The sequence below is a fragment of the Struthio camelus genome, chromosome 5, assembly GCF_040807025.1.
Source record: "Struthio camelus isolate bStrCam1 chromosome 5, bStrCam1.hap1, whole genome shotgun sequence".
Lineage (NCBI taxonomy): Eukaryota > Metazoa > Chordata > Aves > Struthioniformes > Struthionidae > Struthio > Struthio camelus.
In genome coordinates this window covers 48,306,010-48,328,848 of record NC_090946.1, presented here as the reverse complement: position 1 = coordinate 48,328,848, position 22,839 = coordinate 48,306,010, and the positions used below count along the sequence as shown (strand labels likewise).

Below are 22,839 nucleotides of genomic sequence, written 5' to 3'. Positions count from 1 at the left end.
GGCAGAGTGTGTCATTTCTAGTCTTCTCTAATTAAAAAACATTTTTTTCCTCCGTTTGTTTGTATTTACAGCTGACCAGACCATGGAAAAAGTCAGCATTGACAAGATTCGTTTTTTCAGAGTAGAGAAGTCTTATGCAGTGAAGTCCGGAAAGTGGTATTTTGAATTTGAAGCTGTGACAGGTGGAGATATGCGTGTTGGCTGGGCCAGGCCAGGATGTCGACCTGATGTAGAATTGGGAGCAGATGACCAAGCATTTGTTTTTGAAGGAAGCAAAGTCAGTACCCTTTTATCATTTTTTGAATTATTTTTGTGTATAAATAGACTAGAAGGAGAACTATAGTACAGGTTCCCTCTATATCCTTCAAATCAACTATTGGAATGTTTTTGATTCACAAAAAAAGCATCTCTGAGCTCTATTTCATGCTGCATAGTATCTGCATTTCAGTTCTGGGCATTGTAATTATGCTAACAAAGGTGGATTGTTTTAGGTCCTTCTTCCTGGGATATACCAAACCGAGAAAAGAAGTCTCTTGTAAACAGGAACAAAATTCAGAATTTTTTTCCTTTTTTATAAATGGTGAGTCACAAAAAAAAAAAAAAGTTTGTTCAGTGACTGGAAGAGAGAGCCACAGATTTGTTTTCCTTTTTTCTCTCTATTCTGCCTTCTGCACGTGCTTTCTTCCCAAGCTTGACTCCTAAAGGACAGGAAGGATGACAGTGACACTGCATATAAGAATTGGAGTCCAGAGAACATCGATTATCATCCAGGATCCAAATTGCTATTTGCATATTACGGAATTCAGGGTGATTTAGTTTTAGGATGATACTAATTAAATTGTCATACCTCAAAGCCATGTTGTAAATTGGTTTGAGATCCTGGACGGAAAAGATGTAAGAAAAGCAAAGAATTAAGTTTAGAGTCTTGTTATTACTTAACTGAGTCATTTAGACCAAAACATTTGCTACACTGTCTATTTTCTTATTTAGAATTTTATACCTGATACTTTTATCTGTCTGTACGATATTCCTAGTCTCAGCTGATTAGTACCTTCTTCAATTTTTATCTCTAGAGCTTTAAGTCTTTCTTGTCTGAAAATACGTATGTTGTATATTTAAATTTTAGCATGGTGTTTATTTATTTGATTGATATATATACATACATATTTTGTTTGTTTGTTTAGGGACAGCGCTGGCATCAAGGCAGTGGATTTTTTGGACGAAGTTGGCAACCAGGAGATGTGGTTGGTTGCATGATAAACTTGGATGACAAATCAATTATCTTTACTCTGAATGGAGAATTGCTTATAACAAGTAAAGGTTCAGAACTTGCATTCGCTGACTTTGGAATAGAAAGTGGTAATTGAATACTGTTTACAATTATGCAGTTGTCGGGGTGGGGGGAGAAAACCTAATCTGTCCTACTGGCTTAGTGAAATGAGAAATCAGAATAGTGCTGTTGCTGATTTTATTTCAAGTTAATTCTTCTTCCTCCTTGCACATTTGCTTTGAACTCATTTAACCCTAACACTAAGGCATATCATCCTACGAGTTTTATACTTGGAGCAATGATAAAATTTACCATGATGTTGCATGCTGTCCATCTGCACTGTTTTCAGATGATTCTGCTGAAAAGCTTAAATGTAATCCATGTGCCTTTTCGAATTAAGAATGGTTGTTAGCTAATAAATGAAATGAATCTATCATTTGCATTTACTCACAGCTGCAAAATAATTGATTCTTTTATTGTTAATCAAGTATATTAAACAAATGCTTATTCCTCTCAACAGTAGTTATTACAGCGATACGCAAAGGCTTTCCTTTCATCCACTTAAAAATGAAACATTCTAAATAGTCTTGACATCTTCAGTGATTTTTTTTTTCTTTAACCTGCCTCTTCAAATTCTTTTTTATTTTCCAGTTTATGGAAAGTTCCTTTGGGAACTTGTAGCTTCCTGTTTTTATCATTGGTGGTTACAAGTCTAACAAGTTTTGATTCTCAGTTTCCCAAGCTGCTAGTTTATTCCTCTCTGCTATCTCTGTCAGTGCCTTTAAGTCATATTTCACTGATGTAACCCTTCAGACTGTGCTACACATTAACCTCATAAAAATGTATTGTAAAAGGGGTCATTTGGCACTTTTTTTAATCCAGTAATAGTAATTAATGAGAGTTTGGCAATCAGAATGGGTTAATTTTTGTGCAGCTTGCTAGGCTCACTCAGAGAACTGAACTTCAATGGTAACAAGAAGTAGTTATAATAAGAACCTTGAAAAATCCCCAAACATGGAAAATGTAGTCCCTTATTTTCTTATTGGAGCATACACATTTAATATAAATTATATTATCCTCTGTGGAGGACAAAATGAATACTATAGGATGAGAAATCTTTGCAACATGAGTGTAGATCTGAGTCTAGTTTATGATTTTTTTCCTTCTGTCCTATTGATAGCTTACCTGCACTGCTATTTCTGGATTCTGCTTTCTCTTCTGTTTTTTTTTTTTTTTTTTTTTTTCCACTTCTGCCTTCTTGGACAGCAGTTTCGACATGAATATGTTGAAGGAGATAGGGAATATTTTCAAACTATACTGTTCTACTTTTTTAATTGAAATTTTCTTTGGAGATTTATCTCCTCCAGCTGGTGGTAGCTTCATGCTTGTTAGTAATTACCAGAAAATTTTGCAATTACCCACTGTGCATCTTTGGTCTGATGACTAGTACAATTTTCCTGATGGTAGAGAAAGAGGGACTGCCTTGAGAGCTTTTCTTAAGGCTCAAGATTGAAGTGTAGGATAGGAATTCTCTGCTATACAGGTGAAATTGTTGGCTTTCCCCAGAAGTTACCCCAAGTTCTGTTTCAGAAGGGGTGGAGAAGTCATTCTACATTTTCATCTCTGTAGGCATTGGCTGCGACAGGTACATGGAGAGTGAAAATGCTCAGTCATTAAAAAATGCCCACATTAAGAAAGTTTCAGTTTGTCGATCAAGAAGGATGGAGGTTGGCAACACGTTTATAGATATTGATGACAAAAGAAATTTTTTAACAAATATAGAGATATCTCAACCTCATCTAAAAGTCCTACTGAAACTTTAATGCTCACATTACATACCTTCATACATAACTTCATTGTCTAGCCAAGTTTGTCTTCCAGTGTCCAATTCATTGTATAAAGTCATGTTTATTAGTCTAAAAAGATAGAGAAAATAATTGATCTTTCTAATAAATGAGTATCCGACACTTGCCAATCTTAGTTTTTCAAATCTGATAGTCCACAAAGCTACTGCTCAACTTGACTTTTTTTTGTTCATCTTTCATGGAAATTGGAGCGTGCCAATAACAATTCAACTGGTTTAATGTTTAAATAAATGGAATAGTGTGTGCAATGTTAATTCATTGCCTAAGTCCTCAGGGTTTTCAGTAGCAATTATATCCAATTTAGCCGTTAATATTTAAGGTGGCTTTAAATACTCGCTACTGTCATTATTTCATGTACGTTCCCTGTAGTACCTGAAGTTTAGCTCACATTGGATGGATCCAAAATAAAATGTTTGTGTTCTCCAAATAAATTATTGTTTTTTCTTTTGGTCTTATCGCTTTCTTAGGTTTTGTTCCAATTTGTGCACTGGGTCTATCTCAGATTGGCCGCATGAACCTTGGAATGGATGCCAGTACGTTCAAGTATTATACAATGTGCGGCCTTCAAGAAGGTTTTGAACCTTTTGCTGTCAACATGAACAGAGATGTCGCTATGTGGTTTAGTAAACGCTTACCGACATTTGTCAATGTGCCAAAAAATCATCCTCACATCGAGGTAACGTTACATGTTAAAGAGACACTTGTTTATCAACAGTTTGTTTAGGCAAGCTGAGATGTTAAAGCCTTACTAATACCTCATGTCATCAGATAGTTTGTCATTTAAGTCTATTAAGTCACCCTTAGTTAATTCCAGATCATCTTGTCTATCTCCAACTTCATTTATGGTCATCTTGTTACCCTGTATGGAAATACTTAACTGTTCTATGTATTGTTAATTTATGTTGCTGCACTGTGGTTAGCTATGTGGACCATGTCAGTTGTGATATCTTAGAATCATTTTTTTTATGTTACGCTTTCTTTCTCTTTTTAAGTTCTTCTCTACTATACGTATTTCTTAAATATCAGGTCAGAATGAATGAGTATTTGTTGAAAATAAGCTAATTCTTGCTCAGCTGAAGTCAGCATCACTTAAGATAATAGAAATGTGAGATGAGCAGAGACTGAGTCTAGTTTACTTTGGTAATCTCAGGGACATTTAAGTATGCCTGCGATGTAACTGAGACAGATGTTTCATTTGTTCTTATAACCCATCAGTGATATGAATTCTACAACTCCCTGGCTAATCTGTTAGCTAGGGAGCAGATTCTAGAGCAGAATATCGTACGTTTTGCATAAAATACTCCTTGTAAATATATTTCACAACTGTATTTTCTCATTTGAGTTCCAATTCCTAGTCAGCTTTTTACTATACTTCCTAGGCCATTTACTATAATTCAGGTCTTTAGCCAGCTACTCCTTAATATTTGTCTTCCTACGTTTCCTTCCTATACAAAAAACACTTACTTTACAGAATTCCATCTCAATGATCTCAGCAATTTTTTTTTTTCAGTTTATCAGGATATTTTCAACTTTATTCTTATCTTTACACAGTTTTTGAAATGTCGCTGTCACTGCTTTAGTTTAAAAGCATACTCACTTTTTCAGCACCAAGAAAAGTGCTGAATAATATCAGACTCGGATTTCAGAAGGATCTTCTGAAGCATTCTGCTTGATGTTTCTTCTGACTGTGTCAAAAAACTATTGATTTCTTGGGAGCAATTTTTCAATGACTTATGCACTCAAAATTTAGTGATTTATTTTAATAACATCTGTATTTTTGTTTCTGAAAATGCTGCACTGAAGAACTTTAAAAGATTTACTGTAGTCAGGATATTGAATCTATTGCTTCTCTCACTACTGATGCTAGTTTTCCTATCAGAGAAGAAAATTGCATAGTTTCGAAATTAATTAATTTTGACAAATTTAAGTTAGTTCCTTCTTGCATTTATCCTCTAGTTGCTCACTAAAAGTTTTCAGCATTTTTCTCGGAATAGTATTTTACAGTTATTTCTATCATTTTTAGATATGGAGAATCGATGGAACTATTGAGAGTCCACCTCGGTTAAAAGTTACTCACAAAACATTTGGCACACAGAACAGCAATTCAGATATGATATATTGCCGTTTGAGTATGCCTGTCGAGTTCCGTTCATCGTTCAGCTTTGGCATTGGTGTGGAAAATGCCTCATCTGATGCTTTCCAAAAACGGTTAGATTTGTGTTTAATTAAATTATTTCCCAATCTGAGTTCAGAATGTTCTATTATTCTTTATTGGTCTACATTCAAGATCTCGTATCTGTTTTCTGGACTAAGAACATGTTAGTATAGGATACGTATTTCTTAAATTTTTTTTTATTCATCATGCTTTAAATAAATTTGTAACAGAACTTCACTGCAGACTGCTATTTCCTAACAGGATCAGAGAATCTGTTTGGAAGAGATGGATCAAAAGGGTTCTAGTTATTCATTGCTAAGCATCTGCATTCATTTTGAAATCAGTGGTATTTACAAGGCTCTTCAGCCTATTTGAAAAATCAGCACTGAATCTTTTACCTACTGGATTAATACTCCTCCATACTACCATTCAATAGCTGATAGGTATTGGAAAAGTAACTAATCTGTGAAAATATAAAAAAAAAAAAACAAAACAAAACCAAATGTGGGACAGCTTTTTAAAGATACTAGAGGAGTTCAGCACCTTGGAGCATTACCTTTACCTTTGGTTAGCTATGGTAAATCAACCAAACTACTCCTCCTACCTCCCCACCCTAACTGCAGTCAACTCCTGTAGGTCTGTTTTTCTACCCTGATGTTTACTGGAAAACTTTTGTATATTTAATTTACTCATATCACAAGTACTTGATGCCCAGCAAATACTAGTTTGTTTGTAAGTACACTTATTTTAATAATGAGGACTTTTTTTTCTTACTAATTTACTAATATTTTCTTTTGTTTAGAAAACAAAGCCAAGAAATTGCTGTTCCTTCTACCACAGTAAGTAAATACGTTTAAATGCTTAGTTTTTGTTACTTTTTGAAATAGGTTTAGTCTTGACCCCCTGTTCATTAGAAGCTGATCTGTTAAAGAAGCCTTTTAACCATTTACTAGTAACACTGTGTGTAAATAACAGTGCTCAGAGTTGTGTGACTTGCTGCATAAATCTCGCTATCTCAATCTATGGATAAATACCAAAATTGAAAATGACTTGTTTTTTATTTTATTTTTTTTATTTGTTTGATGAGCGTTGATGTTAGAGTGTTTTACAAGACTTATGAAGTGAATGTGAAATACTATTATTAAAGTTTTATATGTATGGAGCATTTTTCTACTACTGTTCCTTCATAAAATTTTTTCATAAACTAATTCAGATTTCTTTTCCTAATATATTCTTTTGCTCTTTTCAGTACTTTTATTCACTGCGGATATTTGCTGGCCAAGACCCATCCTCTGTCTGGGTTGGCTGGGTAACACCGGACTATCATTTTTACAGTGAGAATTTTGACCTAAATAAAAATTGCACAGTGACAGTCACTTTAGGTGATGAGAGAGGCAGGGTTCATGAAAGGTATGAATTTATTTATCACTTACTAAATTTTATATTTTAATATTGTTTTTGGAACTGAATTATTCACAAGGTTTATGACATTTTAATAATTTAAACATATTAAAAATTGATTATGGGATGGGGCTGTTTACTATTCATTTATATATGAATATCTTGTTAAAGTCAACAAGTCTGTTGTATGTGTTCTGTATGAAAGGAAGGTTTGTGATGCTTCTTTATTTGGCATCTTTATTTGGTCACTGTGGATGAATCTATGATCTTTTTTAATGTATCTCACATATGCACGCAAAAGCATGTGAAATTCTTTCATAGTTATAAAATAAGGGAAAAAAAAATTAATAGTGGGCTCTGTCAGTCAGATCCCTTGCCCATGGTACTTTTTTAAAAGTTTCTTTTTTAACAAGAAAACAATCAAAAGCAACAAAAGCACCATTAAGAATCTCTTGTTACTCCATTGAAAAGTATGTCTTCATTGAGTACTTCATCATGTGCGGTATGACTTTTGTTTTTTCTTCATTGTTCATGCTGTTTTTCTTTCAGTGTGAAGCGCAGTAACTGCTATATGGTTTGGGGAGGAGACATAATTGCTAGCTCTCAGAGATCAGGTCGCAGTAATGTTGACCTGGAGGTCGGATGCTTTGTTGATCTGGCTACTGGAATGTTGTCGTTCACGGCCAATGGAAAAGAGCTTGGCACTTGTTACCAGGTATTACCAGATTTTTAAGAAGCCATCCTGTAAGCTGATTGCATTGGTGCTATTATAAAGATTGTTTTGTTTTCCAGAAATCTAACCAAAAATTAGTCTTGTGATAATAAGATGTTATTGTACAGTGTTCTATCACTCTTTTCTCCCCCTCTCTCTTCTCCTCTCTCTCTCATATATAAAGCTTCATTTTTCCATCTTCTTACAGTAGTATCAAACATTGTTGAAGTACTGTTGCTAGATATCAACCAGAAAAAAAACTTTTACCCTGCAACTGTTATGATTCAGAATGTTACTTCGTAGCACTTATTTTTAGGAATATCTTTTGTGAACTAATTCATCTGTAATACACCATAGAGAGAATAGTTATTTAAATTAAAAAGGTTGAAACTAAGACTTTAGACACTGTAAAATTCAGTCTACATTGAGCAAATAAACTTAATTTATTTTTTCCAGGTTTTGTTTTTGCTGCAGGTAACTGTGATGTGGATATCTTATGAATAGGTAGAGTTCAGACCTCAGAATTCAAATGCGTATTAACCTGCAAAGCAAAAATAAAGAGGATGGGCCCTAAACGTTATTAACATTCTCAAAATGTGGAGCTGTTATGCAAACAGTTCACTAATCATGACTGCTTTTTTCATTACCAAATTGATAAGATTTGCTTTTGATAAGATTAGTTATCCATACTAGAACATCCAATGTAGAAGAGTTAGTGTTAGTAATGATGCATTTTTTTCTCCTATATAAACAAAACCCCCAAATCTGCAAAATAGATAAAACTTAAATGTTTATTAAAATGATTTTTTATTATTAAACTAAATTTAATAGAACTTTGAATACAGACTTGATGAAAATGAATGAAGCAAGGCTGGACACAACCTATAAATGGGGATGGAAATGGCATAGGCAGCTGTGATTTTGGTGTGTTGTAAAATATCACAGTGATTAGAGACTTCGGTAGCATGCTTGGAGAATATTAACTATCAACACTATGGGAACATAAAATAGGAGATGAAGGGGTTTAAGCCCCATGCTTTGCTGGTTTTGTAGCTAGATGCAGATAAATATGACAGCTGAACTAAATTTCTGAACAAAATCATGGAAATTCTTTTCATGGAACAACCTTTACCTGTTCTGCAGTTTTGCAAAGAACCCCTATGAAAATACATAAGCAGAATCTGCCTGTTATGCTGCACTACCTCATATAGTTTTCACTTTTTCATTTCCTGAACATTTTTGCTGTAGCATAAAAGCTTTAAAATACTTCAGTGTCTAATCTGTCATGGCAGTTGAGGCAAATGACTGATATTTGCCTGGTCTAGAGGCAGTAAAATTGTGACTCTACTTTATAACCGTTTATGCTTTTCAGTCATCTCAAGTGGAGTGGACAGACTGTGTATGTACGTGGGAATCTCAAGGCCTAGGAGTCAAAATGTTGAAGAGAAAGCATGAATTTTACTGTGGTTCTTGAGATATCTATTGAATGCTGTGATAATATTTGGAAAAAAAATTGTCTGTAATAGAAGAACAAATGAAAGTATATACATATATATTTGAGTTTTTATAATTAATAGTCAGACCAATGTTAAAATATTCAGAGCAGAAATGAGATCTTAAATGTTGGTTTACGAAGACAGTTTATTTTATTCCATGTTAGTAATGGCCTTCTGACCTTCACACAAGATTAGAAATTACAGAATCAATTATTTTTGCTAGGAAATATCTATCTTTGTTCAGTGGCTGAGAGTTTCATTGTCTCAGTCAGTTTCGTCTAACATACCTGATTTTCAGGCTTTAATGAAATGAAAAAGATGTTTATTGCTAGTGTCTTTCAAAGCAGGATACCTCTTATTTCTACTTGTTTGTTTATTTTCCTTATCAAAAAGATCAGAAGGTCCATACCTGTACGTTATTTTGTCTGTCTCAATGCTCATGATTCTGAAATAACTTCCCCCCCACACCTTTTTCAGTATATAGTATTTTACACATTGCTTAAAGTATATTGTATTTAAGGGCTGTTTTCTCATATAAAATAGTACAGATTCTTTTTGTGACTCTCAAAACATTCTCTATGTTGTTTTGCAATTTTTGATAGTTTGCAACACTCAAAGTTATGAACTGTACTACTTCACAGCATGAATATGCTAATTGTACTTGTATAAAGTAGGTGCACAGTAAGCAAAATACACAGTGATATAATGAAAATATGTAATTGCACTCTTTAAGTCTTGGGTTGATTGTATAGGCTATACCTTTTTAAGCCACACTAGAGCACTGAAAGCTTTAGCCCAAACTATAATTATAAATTATATTTTATTAAAAAACAGAATTAATTAAAAAAGATAATTATAGTTTATAGGGCAGAGGGTGATCTTGTGGGGAATTCTTGAAATTAAACTGGTACAACTACTCTTTGCAATCTCATTTCTCTTCTAGGTTGAACCGAACACAAAGCTTTTTCCAGCAACTTTTGTACAGCCTACAAGCACAAACTTGGTTCAGTTTGAACTTGGTAAATTAAAGGTATTAAATATTTTCCATAAATGTGCTCTTTTAAATCTATTAATTTCCACAGAAATGCCTGCTGAGTTGAATTTGTTTAGATTGAATCTGTGGAGTGACTTTTTGTTTGACATGTTAATTTTGTAAATGTAATTATTATACTAAGTTAGTGTGTACAAGGAATTACAAGTAAGTACAACAAAACTAAATTGGCTTTGGCAAAATAAACTAATGATGTTATGGGAGAATGCTCTTCATTTATTTTTAATCAAATGTGTTTATTGCAATAACTTATGTATTTCTATAATCTCTTTGTTATCACTTAAAAATACTATATTTTGGTTTTATAAGTTTAGGATTTGTAGTTAGGTGTTGCAAAAATAACTTTAACGTACTTATTTGTTTCAGAATACTATGCCTTTATCAGCAGCAATTTTTAAAAGTGAAGAGAGAAATCCTGTTCCTCAGTGTCCCCCTCGCCTTGATGTGCAAACAATTACCCCTGTTTTATGGAGCAGAATGCCAAACACCTTTCTGAAAGTAGAAACCGAGCGTGTCAGTGAACGTCACGGCTGGGTTGTGCAGTGTTTGGAGCCTCTGCAAATGATGGCACTTCATATCCCAGAGGAAAACAGGTTCGTCTGGAAGGAACTATCGTGGCTTGCTTGCGGAGGAAACGTACTGAAGTAGATAGTTAATGTTTGTGTGTTAGTTAAACCTGTCTTGGAGGATATTGACACTTGAACTGTTCAGAATTTCTGTTCTTATCTGCTGTGATACTGTGTGTGTGAAATTTAAGTAGATGTAAGAGGCTGATGCCATTTAATTACATCCGTGTGCATGAGATAAAGCAATCTTTATGACTATTTGATATTCTTTTAATTAGGAGGTATTAGCTCTTAAATCACTAGGTCTTTAAACACACAGCTTTTTTCAGCTTGGATAACCAAAAAAACCCCATGCAAATACTATTTGTTGATTTTCTTTTTTTTTTTTTATGTACTAAATGCTTTCTAGTTTCATCTGCCTTGAATTTACATCAATTAAACCTTTATGTTCTTACTAAAAAAATCCTGACTTTCTTAGGTTTTCAGATTGCATTAAACATTTGTTTTATCTCTGGAGTGATTATGATAAATGTGTATCCAAACACCAAAAGTTGTAACCAGTGACAAATTAAGCTATAAGCAAAAGTGTAGAAGAAAACTGATTTAAAAGGTATACTTTTATCAGTTATTTTGCAATGTGTTTTGACAATTTAGTAACTAATATTATTCAACATAAATAAAAGTGAATCCAAGGAAAGAGGGGGGAAAAAAATCCTATCTGTGGAAAAAGAAAAAAAAGAAACAGTAATCCCCAATAGGCTGTGAAGACTGTTTTATGACAGTATTACTGTGGGATTTCAGCATTCCAAATACATTCCTTTTAAAAATAAAGCTGTAATTTGCCATAGCTTCCAGAGATACTTTGTTATCTTACCTTTTTCCTTCAGTTTGCTATGGACTGCTAATTATAAATAATCTCATCAATTTATAAAGACATCGCCAGTAGTTAGTGTGGTTTGAGGATGCGGGCATTAAGATTAGTCAGTACCAATCATGATATTAATGGTTCAAAGCAGAACTGACTAAAGTGTGCAGATAAAAACCTTTTCTTTTAGGAAATTATTATTCATTCATTTGACTGCTGTTCTGTTTCTTTATTTTGTAACAGATGCGTTGATATTTTGGAACTGTGTGAACAGGAAGATTTGATGAAGTTTCACTACCACACTTTAAAACTGTATAGCTCAGTTTGTGCTCTAGGAAACACTAGAGTGGCTTATGCTCTTTGTAGCCATGTGGACATATCTCAGTTATTTTACACGATAGATAATCGATATTTACCTGGACTCCTACGTTCCGGCTTCTATGATTTACTCATTAGTATTCATCTGGAACACGCCAAGCAAGCCAAGCTCATGATGAACAATGAATTTATCATTCCAGTTACAGAGGAAACTCGAACTATTAAATTATATCCTGATGAAACAAAGAAGCATGGTTTACCTGGAGTAGGACTTAGCACTTGCCTGAAACCAAGCTTTAATTTTTCTACTCCTTGCTTTATTGTGACCAGTGAAGAACGTAAGATATCGAGCCCAGAGATACCACTTGATATACTCAAATCCAAGGCCATAAGCATGCTCACAGAGGCAGTACAATGTAGTGGTGCTCATATACGAGACCCTGTTGGAGGACAGGTTGCATTCCAGTTTGTTCCTGTTCTTAAACTGATAGCAACCTTGCTCATAATGGGTGTTTTTGATGACGATGATGTGAAGCAGGTGTTACTCCTCATTGATCCTAATGTATTTGGAGATCACAAGGAAGATTTAGATGAGAGGACAGAGAAGGAAGAAGTTACACAAGTTGAAGAAAAAGCTGTAGAAGCTGGGGAGAAAGCAATAAAAGAAACAAAAGCTCCTGTAAAGGGCTTATTGCAGACAAGATTACCAGAATCTGTTAAGCTTCAGGTAATCATCTTAACCTAAATTTATTATATATGCTATACGACTGATGAAAGAAAGGTTGTGCTTTGTCTGTTTTTCAGTTCCTAGAGATCTGAAATCAAGATCTTTATTCCAGTTTGCCTTGTGACCTGGCATAAATAACCTAATTCGATGATGATGCAATGTCTGCACAGTTTCTTCCTACTCAAAATAGATATACTAACACTGATTTCATAGGTCTATTTTGAAAGAGAATTAATATTTCTATGAGTTTTGAGAGTGTGGAGTGAAGACTGTGTAAATGCAGTATAGTATTCCTGATCATCATCATGAAGCTGTATAAATTTGTCAGCTTTGCATCATTAAAAAAAAAATAGGGAGAGAAAAAACTTCTCTCATTTTTACAATCTATTGCAATGTATCGTGTCCTCTGTATTTTTTCCCAATTACAATTTAAGATGTAGATTCTAAGATAAACTGTTTAACTTGCATCTGTTTTTCTCTGCTAGATGTGCTATTTACTCAATTATTTCTGTGACTGTGAGCTACAACACAGGGTGGAGGCAATTGTATCATTTGCAGACCGTTATGTATCAAAGCTGCAATATAATCAGAAATACAGGTACAATGAACTCATGCAAGCCTTAAACATGTCTGCTGCTTTGACTGCCAAGAAGACCAAAGAATTTCGTTCTCCTCCCCAAGAACAGGTAATATTAAACAACTGGCTGAAGCTAAAGATAAAAAAAAGACATTCTTAATCATGATCAAAGAATTCTGACTTCTAAACTAGCTTTGCAGCTGCTGGAGAACCGAAATGGAATTTGAAATTAAATTTATTAAGATGCCACAAAGTACTCAGTATCTGAATGTTCATACTTGCACTCCAAAATTAAGCTGTAGATCAAAGTTGGCTTAGATTTTTCTGAAGCATATAGAAAAATTGAATGTTACTTTATCACCTCCAAAAATAGCTTTACTGTTAAGGATATCTGTATTTTTATATCATTCATAATTAAAACTTGAAAAAGATCATTGCTTTAGTATCACCATAAAGCTGTATTAGAAATCTGTACTGTATACTAATTTGATAATAAACTTTAACAGGTAAAATACTGCTATAGTAATATATTAGGAAGTGTTCAAGCTTACTTCAAGGTCTTAAGTATGTTGTGTTTTTTTTTTTTTCTTCCCTTAAAGATTAATATGTTGTTGAATTTTCAACTGGGAGAGGATTGCCCTTGTCCAGAGGAGATTCGGGATGAGCTATATGACTTTCATGATGATCTTTTAGTTCACTGTGGTGAGTGGCAAGCTTTTACTTTCTTTCTGCTTTCCATTAAAGAAAAAATCAGATCCATTAAAAAATACTAATTTGGGGGAGGCAGGAGGAGGGTTAGCTGTATTATTATCTATACAGTGAATTTCCTGTACATACTTTTAGTGTGCATTACCAAAAACATGGGAAATATGTCATGGTAGACAGAATTTACAGGAAAGTATTTAACAGATACATAGCAATGAAATCTTTGTATTGATTTGAGACTTAAAAATCATCCAGACAAGAAGACTGGATTGCCTTAAAAGACTTATTATGCATGCTGTATACAAAAAGAGATAAAGGGATTGTATTGAAAGAACATTATTGCTGCGAAATGAAGCAGTAGAAAATTTAAGAAAAAGAACACTAGATGAGGGGTCATGATGCTACCTTAACTTAGTTTTTGTTTTACTTTGTTTTAGCTTTATGTGGCTTAAAGAAACGCCTCTTATTTGCGAAGCCAAAATTATTTGCTAGCCTATTCAAGTCTTAGTCTTATCAGGGAGATCATGGAATTATTAGTCCAGTTACAGTAATACTAACATTTATACTCCAAATTATCCAGTTATTAACACTCATTCCCAATTTTGAAACAGTTGAAACTGATATGCACAAACTTTCTTGTATCTACCTCTTTGGCATTACTTCAAGTGCCTTTCCGGGTCTGGTGGTTGATGGCACCCATCTTGTTCAAGAAAAAGGAGCCAGGGTCAGTAGAGTGAAATGTCAGCATCTCAAGGTCTTCACTAAGACGACTGTGACAGCATTAACAATTTGTTCTTCCTCCTCACTGTATCTACTTGAGGTCACTTTTAAATGCTTATTAATATTATCTGCAAGTTCTTTCTTCACTGCTTACCCCTAAAGCTGGTTATATCCAGTTCATGTAATTGCATTCTGTTAGTGACCAATAATTAACAATCCGTGGTCTCTGTTTATAACCATGGTGCTTCTCATAGCATTCCGTATTTGTATTGTTAAGGCTTCTGCTATCATCTTGTGCCTGTATTTTGGAGTACCACATTAAAATCTCCAGCAGCCTTCAAGCTGAGATTTCATGATGAGCGAAGTACCATTTTTCAATTAGCTTAGCACAAAATAAGTGTTTTTTTAGCCTAAAATAGATGGTTCTTGGGCTGTGTCAACTTATTTATGAGGCTATTGTGCGAGACAGTATCAAAAGTATTTAAAATCAAGATTTGTATCTGTATAGGTAGCTACATTATAGATGGAAAATAGGCTGGTTTGATGTGATTTGTTCTTGACAAATCTGTGTTGAATGTTACTCATCCTTTCTTTTAAATGCTTACCAAAAACTTTGTTTCTTTTATTCCAGTATTTTTGCTAAAATGAATAGTCAGCATTCTTCCAGCTACTCTTTTGTTCTTGTTTTTGTATAGATACTGTAATTTGCCTTATGCACTCACTTAGCCCTTGATCAGACCTCTGGATTTTCCAATATAATGCCTATTTGTCATCAGAGAGTTCTTTAAGGACCCCAGGATGAAGATTATGGGACCCAAACTTATTTGGAAATGTCTGACTGTTACAGATTTTTTATTTTAGCTTGAAATCTTACTACTGGTATTAATTGAGTTAGCTCAGCTCATGATCATGCTTCACCTTTTCATGAGGTGAAGCCCTATTGTTTGGGGTGGATTTGGGTTTTTTATGGGTGTACTTTTGTTACTGTTTTCTACATTATGTATATGTTGAATGAGATAGCGAATTGAAGGGAGAGAAAGCATGGTTGCAGGATGAAAATAGTTTAATGATCCTCTGGATTCTAAACAAAATCTTGTCTATCACTTTGTACAGATTTATCATAGGTGGTCACTGTAGATAAGTTCTCCTCATTTTCTGTCCTGACTTGGTCCTGAAAATCGCAGCTGCAGATAAAATGAATAGGAGTTGTGCTATGAATATTTAAAGAGCTTTTTAATACTAAGTACACTTTGAGGGCCAAGTGGAAAAATATGAATGCAATCAAGTAATTAAAGGCTGCATCTTAATGAATACACACAAGTAGTCTGAATTAGGTTGCTCAGGAAGCCTTAATCCTAGTGTGTCCTAACTGTGAGTGGTTAATTTTGCAAGCTAAATAATGTTCTTCTACCATAATTTTTATGTGTAATTTCTTAGTTAAAAACAAAAACAAACAAACTGAAAATAGATTTTATTGCATAACATCAAACTGATACTTATCTGGTTCCTCTGCTGGGTTGGAACCGTCTGTACCAGTGCACAGACCTCCACCACTTGAATTAGTTCATTACCAAGTAGCAAAACAATATGATCAGCTTTGGAATGGACCACTTCTCTAGGAGGACAGAGTTTGAGCAATGTAGTCTATGGTCTGAAGCAGTGTCTATCCATTTCAGCTTCTCAGAGTTCTCAGTGTGGTTGCTTTCGTGCCAGCGTGTTTCTTTTCCTTCCAGGCCCTAGCTTACATTTTTCAAGTTTTACACCCTAGAACTGGTTTTCTTGCCAGATAGTTCCTTGCTTTCCTTTGACATCCTTGCCTGATTTCTGTCTCCTCTCCTTGTTGGCCTATGCTTCCTCTTTTCATTCCTTCCTGACTGTGACTTTAGTCTTAACTTCATTCTCAGCTCTTCATTTTGCCCAGCCAGTCTCACTTCGCACTCTTTTCTCTTTCCTCAAATTCCTTATCCAGTCTTGCATTTCAATTTCTAGTTTCTCTCATTCTCTCCCACTACCTCTGAATTTTGTCTTCCAAGTCACTCACTCAGTTACTTCTAGTCACAACTTTAACTCCTTCCTCCTGGTAGCTGCCAATATCAGACAACTTCTAAGCTGATACTTCATTTCAGCTCATTCTTTCTTGCTTACTTTATGCAATATCAGTTATAACCTCTGCATTTTATTTTTTCCCCCTGTTCTAGCTTTTTTGTCCTTAGTATTCTATTTGGAAATCTCCTTTCCTTAGTTTTAGGAATCACGCTCTGGTAATCAAACAGCAGGAAGCTGGTTACATTTTGGCTATGCCCAATTAGCTCTGGTCTGAGGGAAACCTGCTTAGATATTCTGTGGTCTGCCTATAACACACGCAGCATCTGATCACCACTAAAAGATGTGAAAGATCTGAAAAAGCTTTGAAAGGTTACGAAGCGATGTATGGAACTGTAGTGAACTCGTTGTCAAACGACAGCCCTTCAGGTATACCTTATCTTAGGAATTTTTCATGAAAAGCTTTCATCACCGGTGTGACATCTCTGACAATCTGCCTTCTTACAGTTTTAAATTCCTTTAGTTATGTTTGTTTGGGAATTATGAATATCTCCACTGAACAATTGCACTGTAAGATTCAGCCGTTCTTTCTTTCTTTAGCTTACATTCTCCAATATGAAATAATAATTATTTATTAAAATCATTAATAATGAATCACCTACTTAATCAAATATGACTATTAGTCATAATTAATGACCATAGTGTCTTCTAAAAATACCACTTCTTTGTTTGTAATACTGAAAAAATAGCACTATTATCTGGATGTAAGAAATATGTGTACTGAAATGAAGGTAACTATCTGAGCTAATATAATAAGTAATATAGCTAACATTTTTGAAAGCTGCTGGCTTCCACGTTTGTTTTTTTCTCTATGAAATTTGCTCGTTACAAAACTATCCAAAAAATATTTTTGTAATGTTTAAATATTGAAGCAGTTCATCTTCAAAGGTTAGAGTTTATTTCTAATTAGTTTTATTATCTGTTAAGGTATTCCACTAGAAGAGGAGGAAGAGGAAGAGGAAGATTCCTCATTGACTGGCAAACTCCGTTCATTAATATACAAAATCAAGGGTCCACCAAAAGCAGAAAAAGTAGAACCTAGGGAGGAGGAAGAACAATCTCCTAGTAAGTTTTCTTCCTACATACCTACTTCTGTGATGCAAATGTTATGAATTTTACAATTACAACAGTTTATTTTCTAAGAAAGCTTCACAGTGAACTGGAGGAGACTGCATATTTAAGTTCCTTTTGCCTTTTGGAAAATTATCCTATGTAGTGAATGTCTGACATGCATTGTTAAACGAGGGGTTAAAACAAAATGTGCAGAAGAGCTTTGATCAGGGTTGTTAAATCTGAAAAAATACTTGTGTCACGCTAATAATCCAGACTCAAGCTTTCTAAGCTTGACCTGTTTCTTTTTGCTTTTCAAAAAAAAAAAAGAAAAAAATTTTCTTCACTCTGCTGCATGAGAAGCTATATGGTTCTCAATATCAAGACATAGGTGACAAAATGATTGTTCTTCAGTTCTTGGCTTTTATATAAAAAGTAATTACTTTCACTATGCAAAACTTTCTTTTCAATTTTTATCGTTATGGGTAAGATTCTTTTATGTCTCAAAAACACATGGTATAGAATTTGCAGCATTCTATGAAGAAAGAGCTGCAGTAATACCAGTCTGTTACTCTGTTGGGGACTTTGTCGTAACTGAGATAGCATTGAAATAGTTGTTAAAATGAGAACTGGAAGATTGAAGTTGCAGAGGTCTTGTAGCCAGCTTAACTTGGGGCATTGTGATTTTGTTAGTAGCTGCTGAAGACTCATGTTACTCAAAAAGGAGATATTTTTGAGCTGGCCAACAAGTTAAGTTCTGCTGTTCTGCATCATTTGTGGTTTCATGGAAGAGTTATGGTGATAAATCAGTTATGTCAAAAAAACTTCCTGGTGGGCATAAATAAGTGGACCATAAGTGTCACTTACCCTATGGAACCTAAGTTCCATAATATCAAACTCTCTTGTAGATTCTTGTGCTCTGCATCACTGTGCGCTGCACCTCTGCCTCTGATGCTTCTTCTTTCAAAACTCAGCATAAGGTCTCTGTGCTCTTATTTTGAGTTCTTTCACTTTTATGTATTTTTGTATTAAGTAATATATTAAAGTACATAATTATAATATTGTCTTATTATAATTGCTGATTTTAGTAGAATTACGGGATTTTTTTGGTCAAATGTATTTTGTTTGTGCTAAATATGTTTTTTGGGGCTGTTTTTTAATCTTTGCCCTTACATGTAATTTCATGCACAGTTACTAGTTTTCAGCTATAGAAATGAGGGGATTTTGAGTGCAAAACTAAATGTAGTTGTTTAGATATCTAAATAAGTAGTACTAAGTGACTAAGGAGAGGATAATAATATTAGGAGAATTTTAGTAGATTTGGTATTTGAGTGGATTGTCTTGGATAAAATATGAGCAACCATAGATCTGTTTCTGTGGCATTTACATATGCATAGTCTTATTGAGGTCAGTGAATTTTCCACACATGTTATATGTGAAGATATTGCATATAACTAGGCCTTAAATAATTGTATTAGATAATGCAGAATAAATAATTTTACCAGATGATGATGAATTCATAAATTAACTAAAAAAAAACTTGCTCTGATGTATCTCAAGCATCAGATATATATATGTTGATATATCCATAATATATTCTTTCTGTACTGAAAGAAATATTCAAGATGTTTGACTGCTTAAGCAGAAAATCTCTCTTCTTCCATGAGTACAAAATCTGTATTCATACATAGCTTGAGGTGAAAGAATTTTCCAGCATTTAATATTGCAGATTTTTTATTCTGCTCTTTGCTTCTTTAAATCTTAAACATGGGCCTCTAAAATCCAATGCTAGAGCAAAATACTGTTTAGATATGATTAGTTTGTCTGAAAACTCTTCTCTATAGCTGATAAATCTTATTGCCCTTTTCAGTGACCTTTCAGGTTGCTTATAATATATATGAGAAGAACTGACACCATTTAACAGAAAAATTATTTAATGTTCCTTTCTGCAGCAGAATATTATAGAGGAGGAGGAGTGGGCTATCCCTGTGGGTTTGCTGAGTAGTATTAAGCTATGACATATCCTTTGTAGGAAATGGAAATAGTTAACTCAAATGCTTGAAAGGTCTGCACATATATATTTTGAAACTAATGCGATAAGAGACAATCTCATCCACAAAACTAGCAATTATATACGTGAAAGAATCCATATTACATCACTAAAAACAGTCCTTCTGTCCAGCACTGTTTAGCAGCCATACCAGATTACTGTGAGTAACTTTTGAAGCAGTATCAGTAACTAGAATTAAGTGTGTTAGTTTAGTGGTGTGGAACAGTATGAACCAATACATGGCCTTTATTAAGAGAAAGGTAGCAAAATCAAGACAATGAACTTCATGATATGTCTGTAAAGCCTTTTAGGTATGGACTTGAGCATATGCTTGTCGTCTCATCCAAACTGTTCGGAGTCAAGTTCCCAGCCAGCTGGGCTTTGATGCATGCCATAGCGTAGAGGAAGACTTCCGTGCTGTTTTTTAGCACGGGTGCCTGTGAATCCTTATTCTCAGTGTAGATTGTCAAGGTGCAACAGAGAGGTGTTTGCACATTCCAGTACTCTGTTTTCAGATATGTAATGCCCTGTGGCAGTAGTTGGCATCAAGCAAATGGGTTGATAAGCTTTCTTCTTAAAAAGACCTGACATTGGGTGTTACAAGGTACCATAGGGGTTGGTTAGACTTGATTCTTTCAACTTCTGAACATGATACATTTCCTTCTTTTTTATTGTTTTTATTGTTTTTTACAATTTATATTTGTTTATCATACGGTCCAGTAGAAATACAGAAAAAAAAATTGTGGTTTGTCTAGACAGAATAAGACTGAGTTGGCATAACTTTAATCTGTGTAAGGTAAGATATCTGTTAGAAGTACTACCTCTTGCTTTTGTCCTTGTCCCTAGCAGACGTGTTCAGAAAGCTTCCTTAGTCAGAAACATTTTTAATTTTAGACACGGAGCACAGAGACTTTAAGCTCTGTCCACAAATCTGTCAAACACTCTACTGTCAACAAAACTTTTAGAGACAGTGTGGACCATGGCAGAGAGATTCCTTCAATCTGTTATCTGAAAACTGTGAAATCGTAGAATAATTCTAATTGGAAGGGGTCTTAGTCACTGGACCAACATCCTCTTCAAAGTAGAGTCAGCTCTGAGAGCAGGCCAGATAACTCAGGGCTCCATCCAGTCACGTCTTGAAAACTTCCAAGAATGGTGATGACACAACTACCTGGGCAGCCTGTTGCACTGCCTAACTGGCCTCATGGTGAAAAAGTTTTTATGTCTATTTTAAAGTCAAGATCTCTTTTGCTTCAATTTATGTCTGTTGTCTTTTCTCCTCCCACCATGCACCAGTGTGAGGAGCCAGTTCCAGCTTTTCAGTGACCCTCCTCACAGGCACTGGCAGGCTGCTCTTAGGACCTCCCCCCAAATCATCTCTCCTCCAGGCTGGACAAGCTCAGCTCCCTCACGGAGCAAGTGCTCCAGCTCCCAACCGTCTTGGTGGCCCTCCATTGAACTTGCTTCAGCATCTTCCCTGTATTGTGAGACCTGAAAACCTAATGCAATATTCTAGATGTAGTCCAAAAAGTGACAAATAAGTTCACTGCTCTGTCAGCTCTTTCAGCACCCTCTGATGCAGCCGTTTGGTCCCATTGATTTGTACCGGTCCAGATCTCTCAAGTAATCCTCATCCACAGCTTTTAGTTCTTGAATCCTAGCTGTAAGCACAGGAGCATGGGAGGCCTTGTTGATGAAGACTCAGCCAAAGAACGCACTGAATACATCAGTCTTATCTGTGCACACTGTCACTAAATTGCCTACTCCATTCAGCAGCGGTGTCGTCTTTGTTCAGCTTTTTACAACCAATGTAGCATGAGAATCTATTTTTTCCTTATTGTCCCTTGCAACTGTCAATTCTAGGTGAGCTTTGGCTTTCTAATAGCATCCTACATGCCTGGCAATGCTTCTAAATGCGTCTGTTTAGCGTATCCCTATTTCCATCTGCTGTATACTGCCCTTTTGTATTGGAGCTCTGTCAGCAGTTTTCAAACTCACCTCTTGATACATCCACTTGTTTTCCTGAATATGGACCGTTCGCACGCTTGGAGGAGGTAGCCCTTGAAGACCTGCCAGCTTTCCAGCTCTCATTTACCCTTCAGAGCTGCCTCCCATGGGACCCACCTACTAGTTTCACCGAACAAGCTGAAGTCTGCTGAAGTCCAGGGTCTGTGCTACTCTTCTTCCTCATACCCCTCAGGATGTGGAACCCCACTATTTCATGGTCACTGTAGCCATGGCTGCCATCAGTCACAACCCCAAACCGTTCTTCCTTGTTAGTGAATAACAGATGCAGCTATGCCTCACCTCTGATAGGACAATCCAGCATCAGGAAGTTGTCTCTGATACCATCCAGAAATCTTCTTGATCGCTTATGTCCCGCTGAGATGCCCTTCTAGCAGATGTCAGAAGGATTGAAATCCCCCATAAGAACCAGAGTCTGTGACCCAGAGATGATGTACTCTAAGTAAGTCCTTTTCAATGTACTCCATGTGGAGTGGAAGGTACTATGTGGGCAATGTGAACATGCGTATGGACAATTACTTGATAGAAAAGAAAGGGGCTGTTTGTTTGTTTTTTTGCCAAATACAATTTCTTAATTCCTCTTACTTTTCTTACTTCCTTTATAACTTGTAGTCTGACTAGAAATTTAAGGTTGAAGGTTTGAGAGAAACTGTCTGTGTGCAGAAGTAGCATAAGCAAGAGAAACTGTCTGTGTGCAGAAGTAGCATAAGCGAGTCCTTAAAAAATTCCTTTAAAAAAAAATCCTTACCTTAAACTCTAGCTGTTATATCTGGAAGTGAACATAAAGATAGCACTTCTCAAAGAACTCAGTTTTCGGCTAGTACCCTTTTTCTTTGTAGTCACTTTACTTGACTGAATTTAAATATGTCTTTGAAAAAGAACATACCTATTTTTATCACTATTTTGGTGCCAATCAGTGGAATGACTGAGCAGATAAATGAGACAAAAGAAAGATTTACTCCAGCCATAGATGCTGTCAATCTTTGCCTGAGTAGCAGAACTGAACTGCACGCGTTCCAGTACAATCAGATCCTCAAGCAGAGCTCTTTCCATGCTGCGTCACTGTGCTGATAGTGTTTTATTGATTAAAATGAGGTTAAGCAGCTCCTTTTGCCACAAGTACCTCATACATGCAATAGAACAGCTGTGAAAGTTTGCAGTACTACCAATGTACAAAAATGAC

The 22,839-nt window shown here is 35.2% G+C and overlaps 1 protein-coding gene across 1 annotated transcript in view; it reads left to right on the top strand.

The window, feature by feature from the left end:
- Window positions 1–22,839, top strand: part of RYR3 (ryanodine receptor 3) — a 256,319-nt gene that overhangs the window by 109,595 nt on the left and 123,885 nt on the right. Inside the window, exons 26-38 of the mRNA XM_068946291.1 lie at window positions 72–277; window positions 1,185–1,359; window positions 3,603–3,811; window positions 5,159–5,343; window positions 6,093–6,129; window positions 6,540–6,700; window positions 7,241–7,406; window positions 9,843–9,929; window positions 10,317–10,543; window positions 11,625–12,426; window positions 12,912–13,112; window positions 13,603–13,705; window positions 17,459–17,596. Coding sequence (XP_068802392.1) covers window positions 72–277; window positions 1,185–1,359; window positions 3,603–3,811; window positions 5,159–5,343; window positions 6,093–6,129; window positions 6,540–6,700; window positions 7,241–7,406; window positions 9,843–9,929; window positions 10,317–10,543; window positions 11,625–12,426; window positions 12,912–13,112; window positions 13,603–13,705; window positions 17,459–17,596 — 2,697 coding nt within the window. The remainder of the gene's footprint in view (window positions 1–71; window positions 278–1,184; window positions 1,360–3,602; window positions 3,812–5,158; window positions 5,344–6,092; window positions 6,130–6,539; window positions 6,701–7,240; window positions 7,407–9,842; window positions 9,930–10,316; window positions 10,544–11,624; window positions 12,427–12,911; window positions 13,113–13,602; window positions 13,706–17,458; window positions 17,597–22,839) is intronic.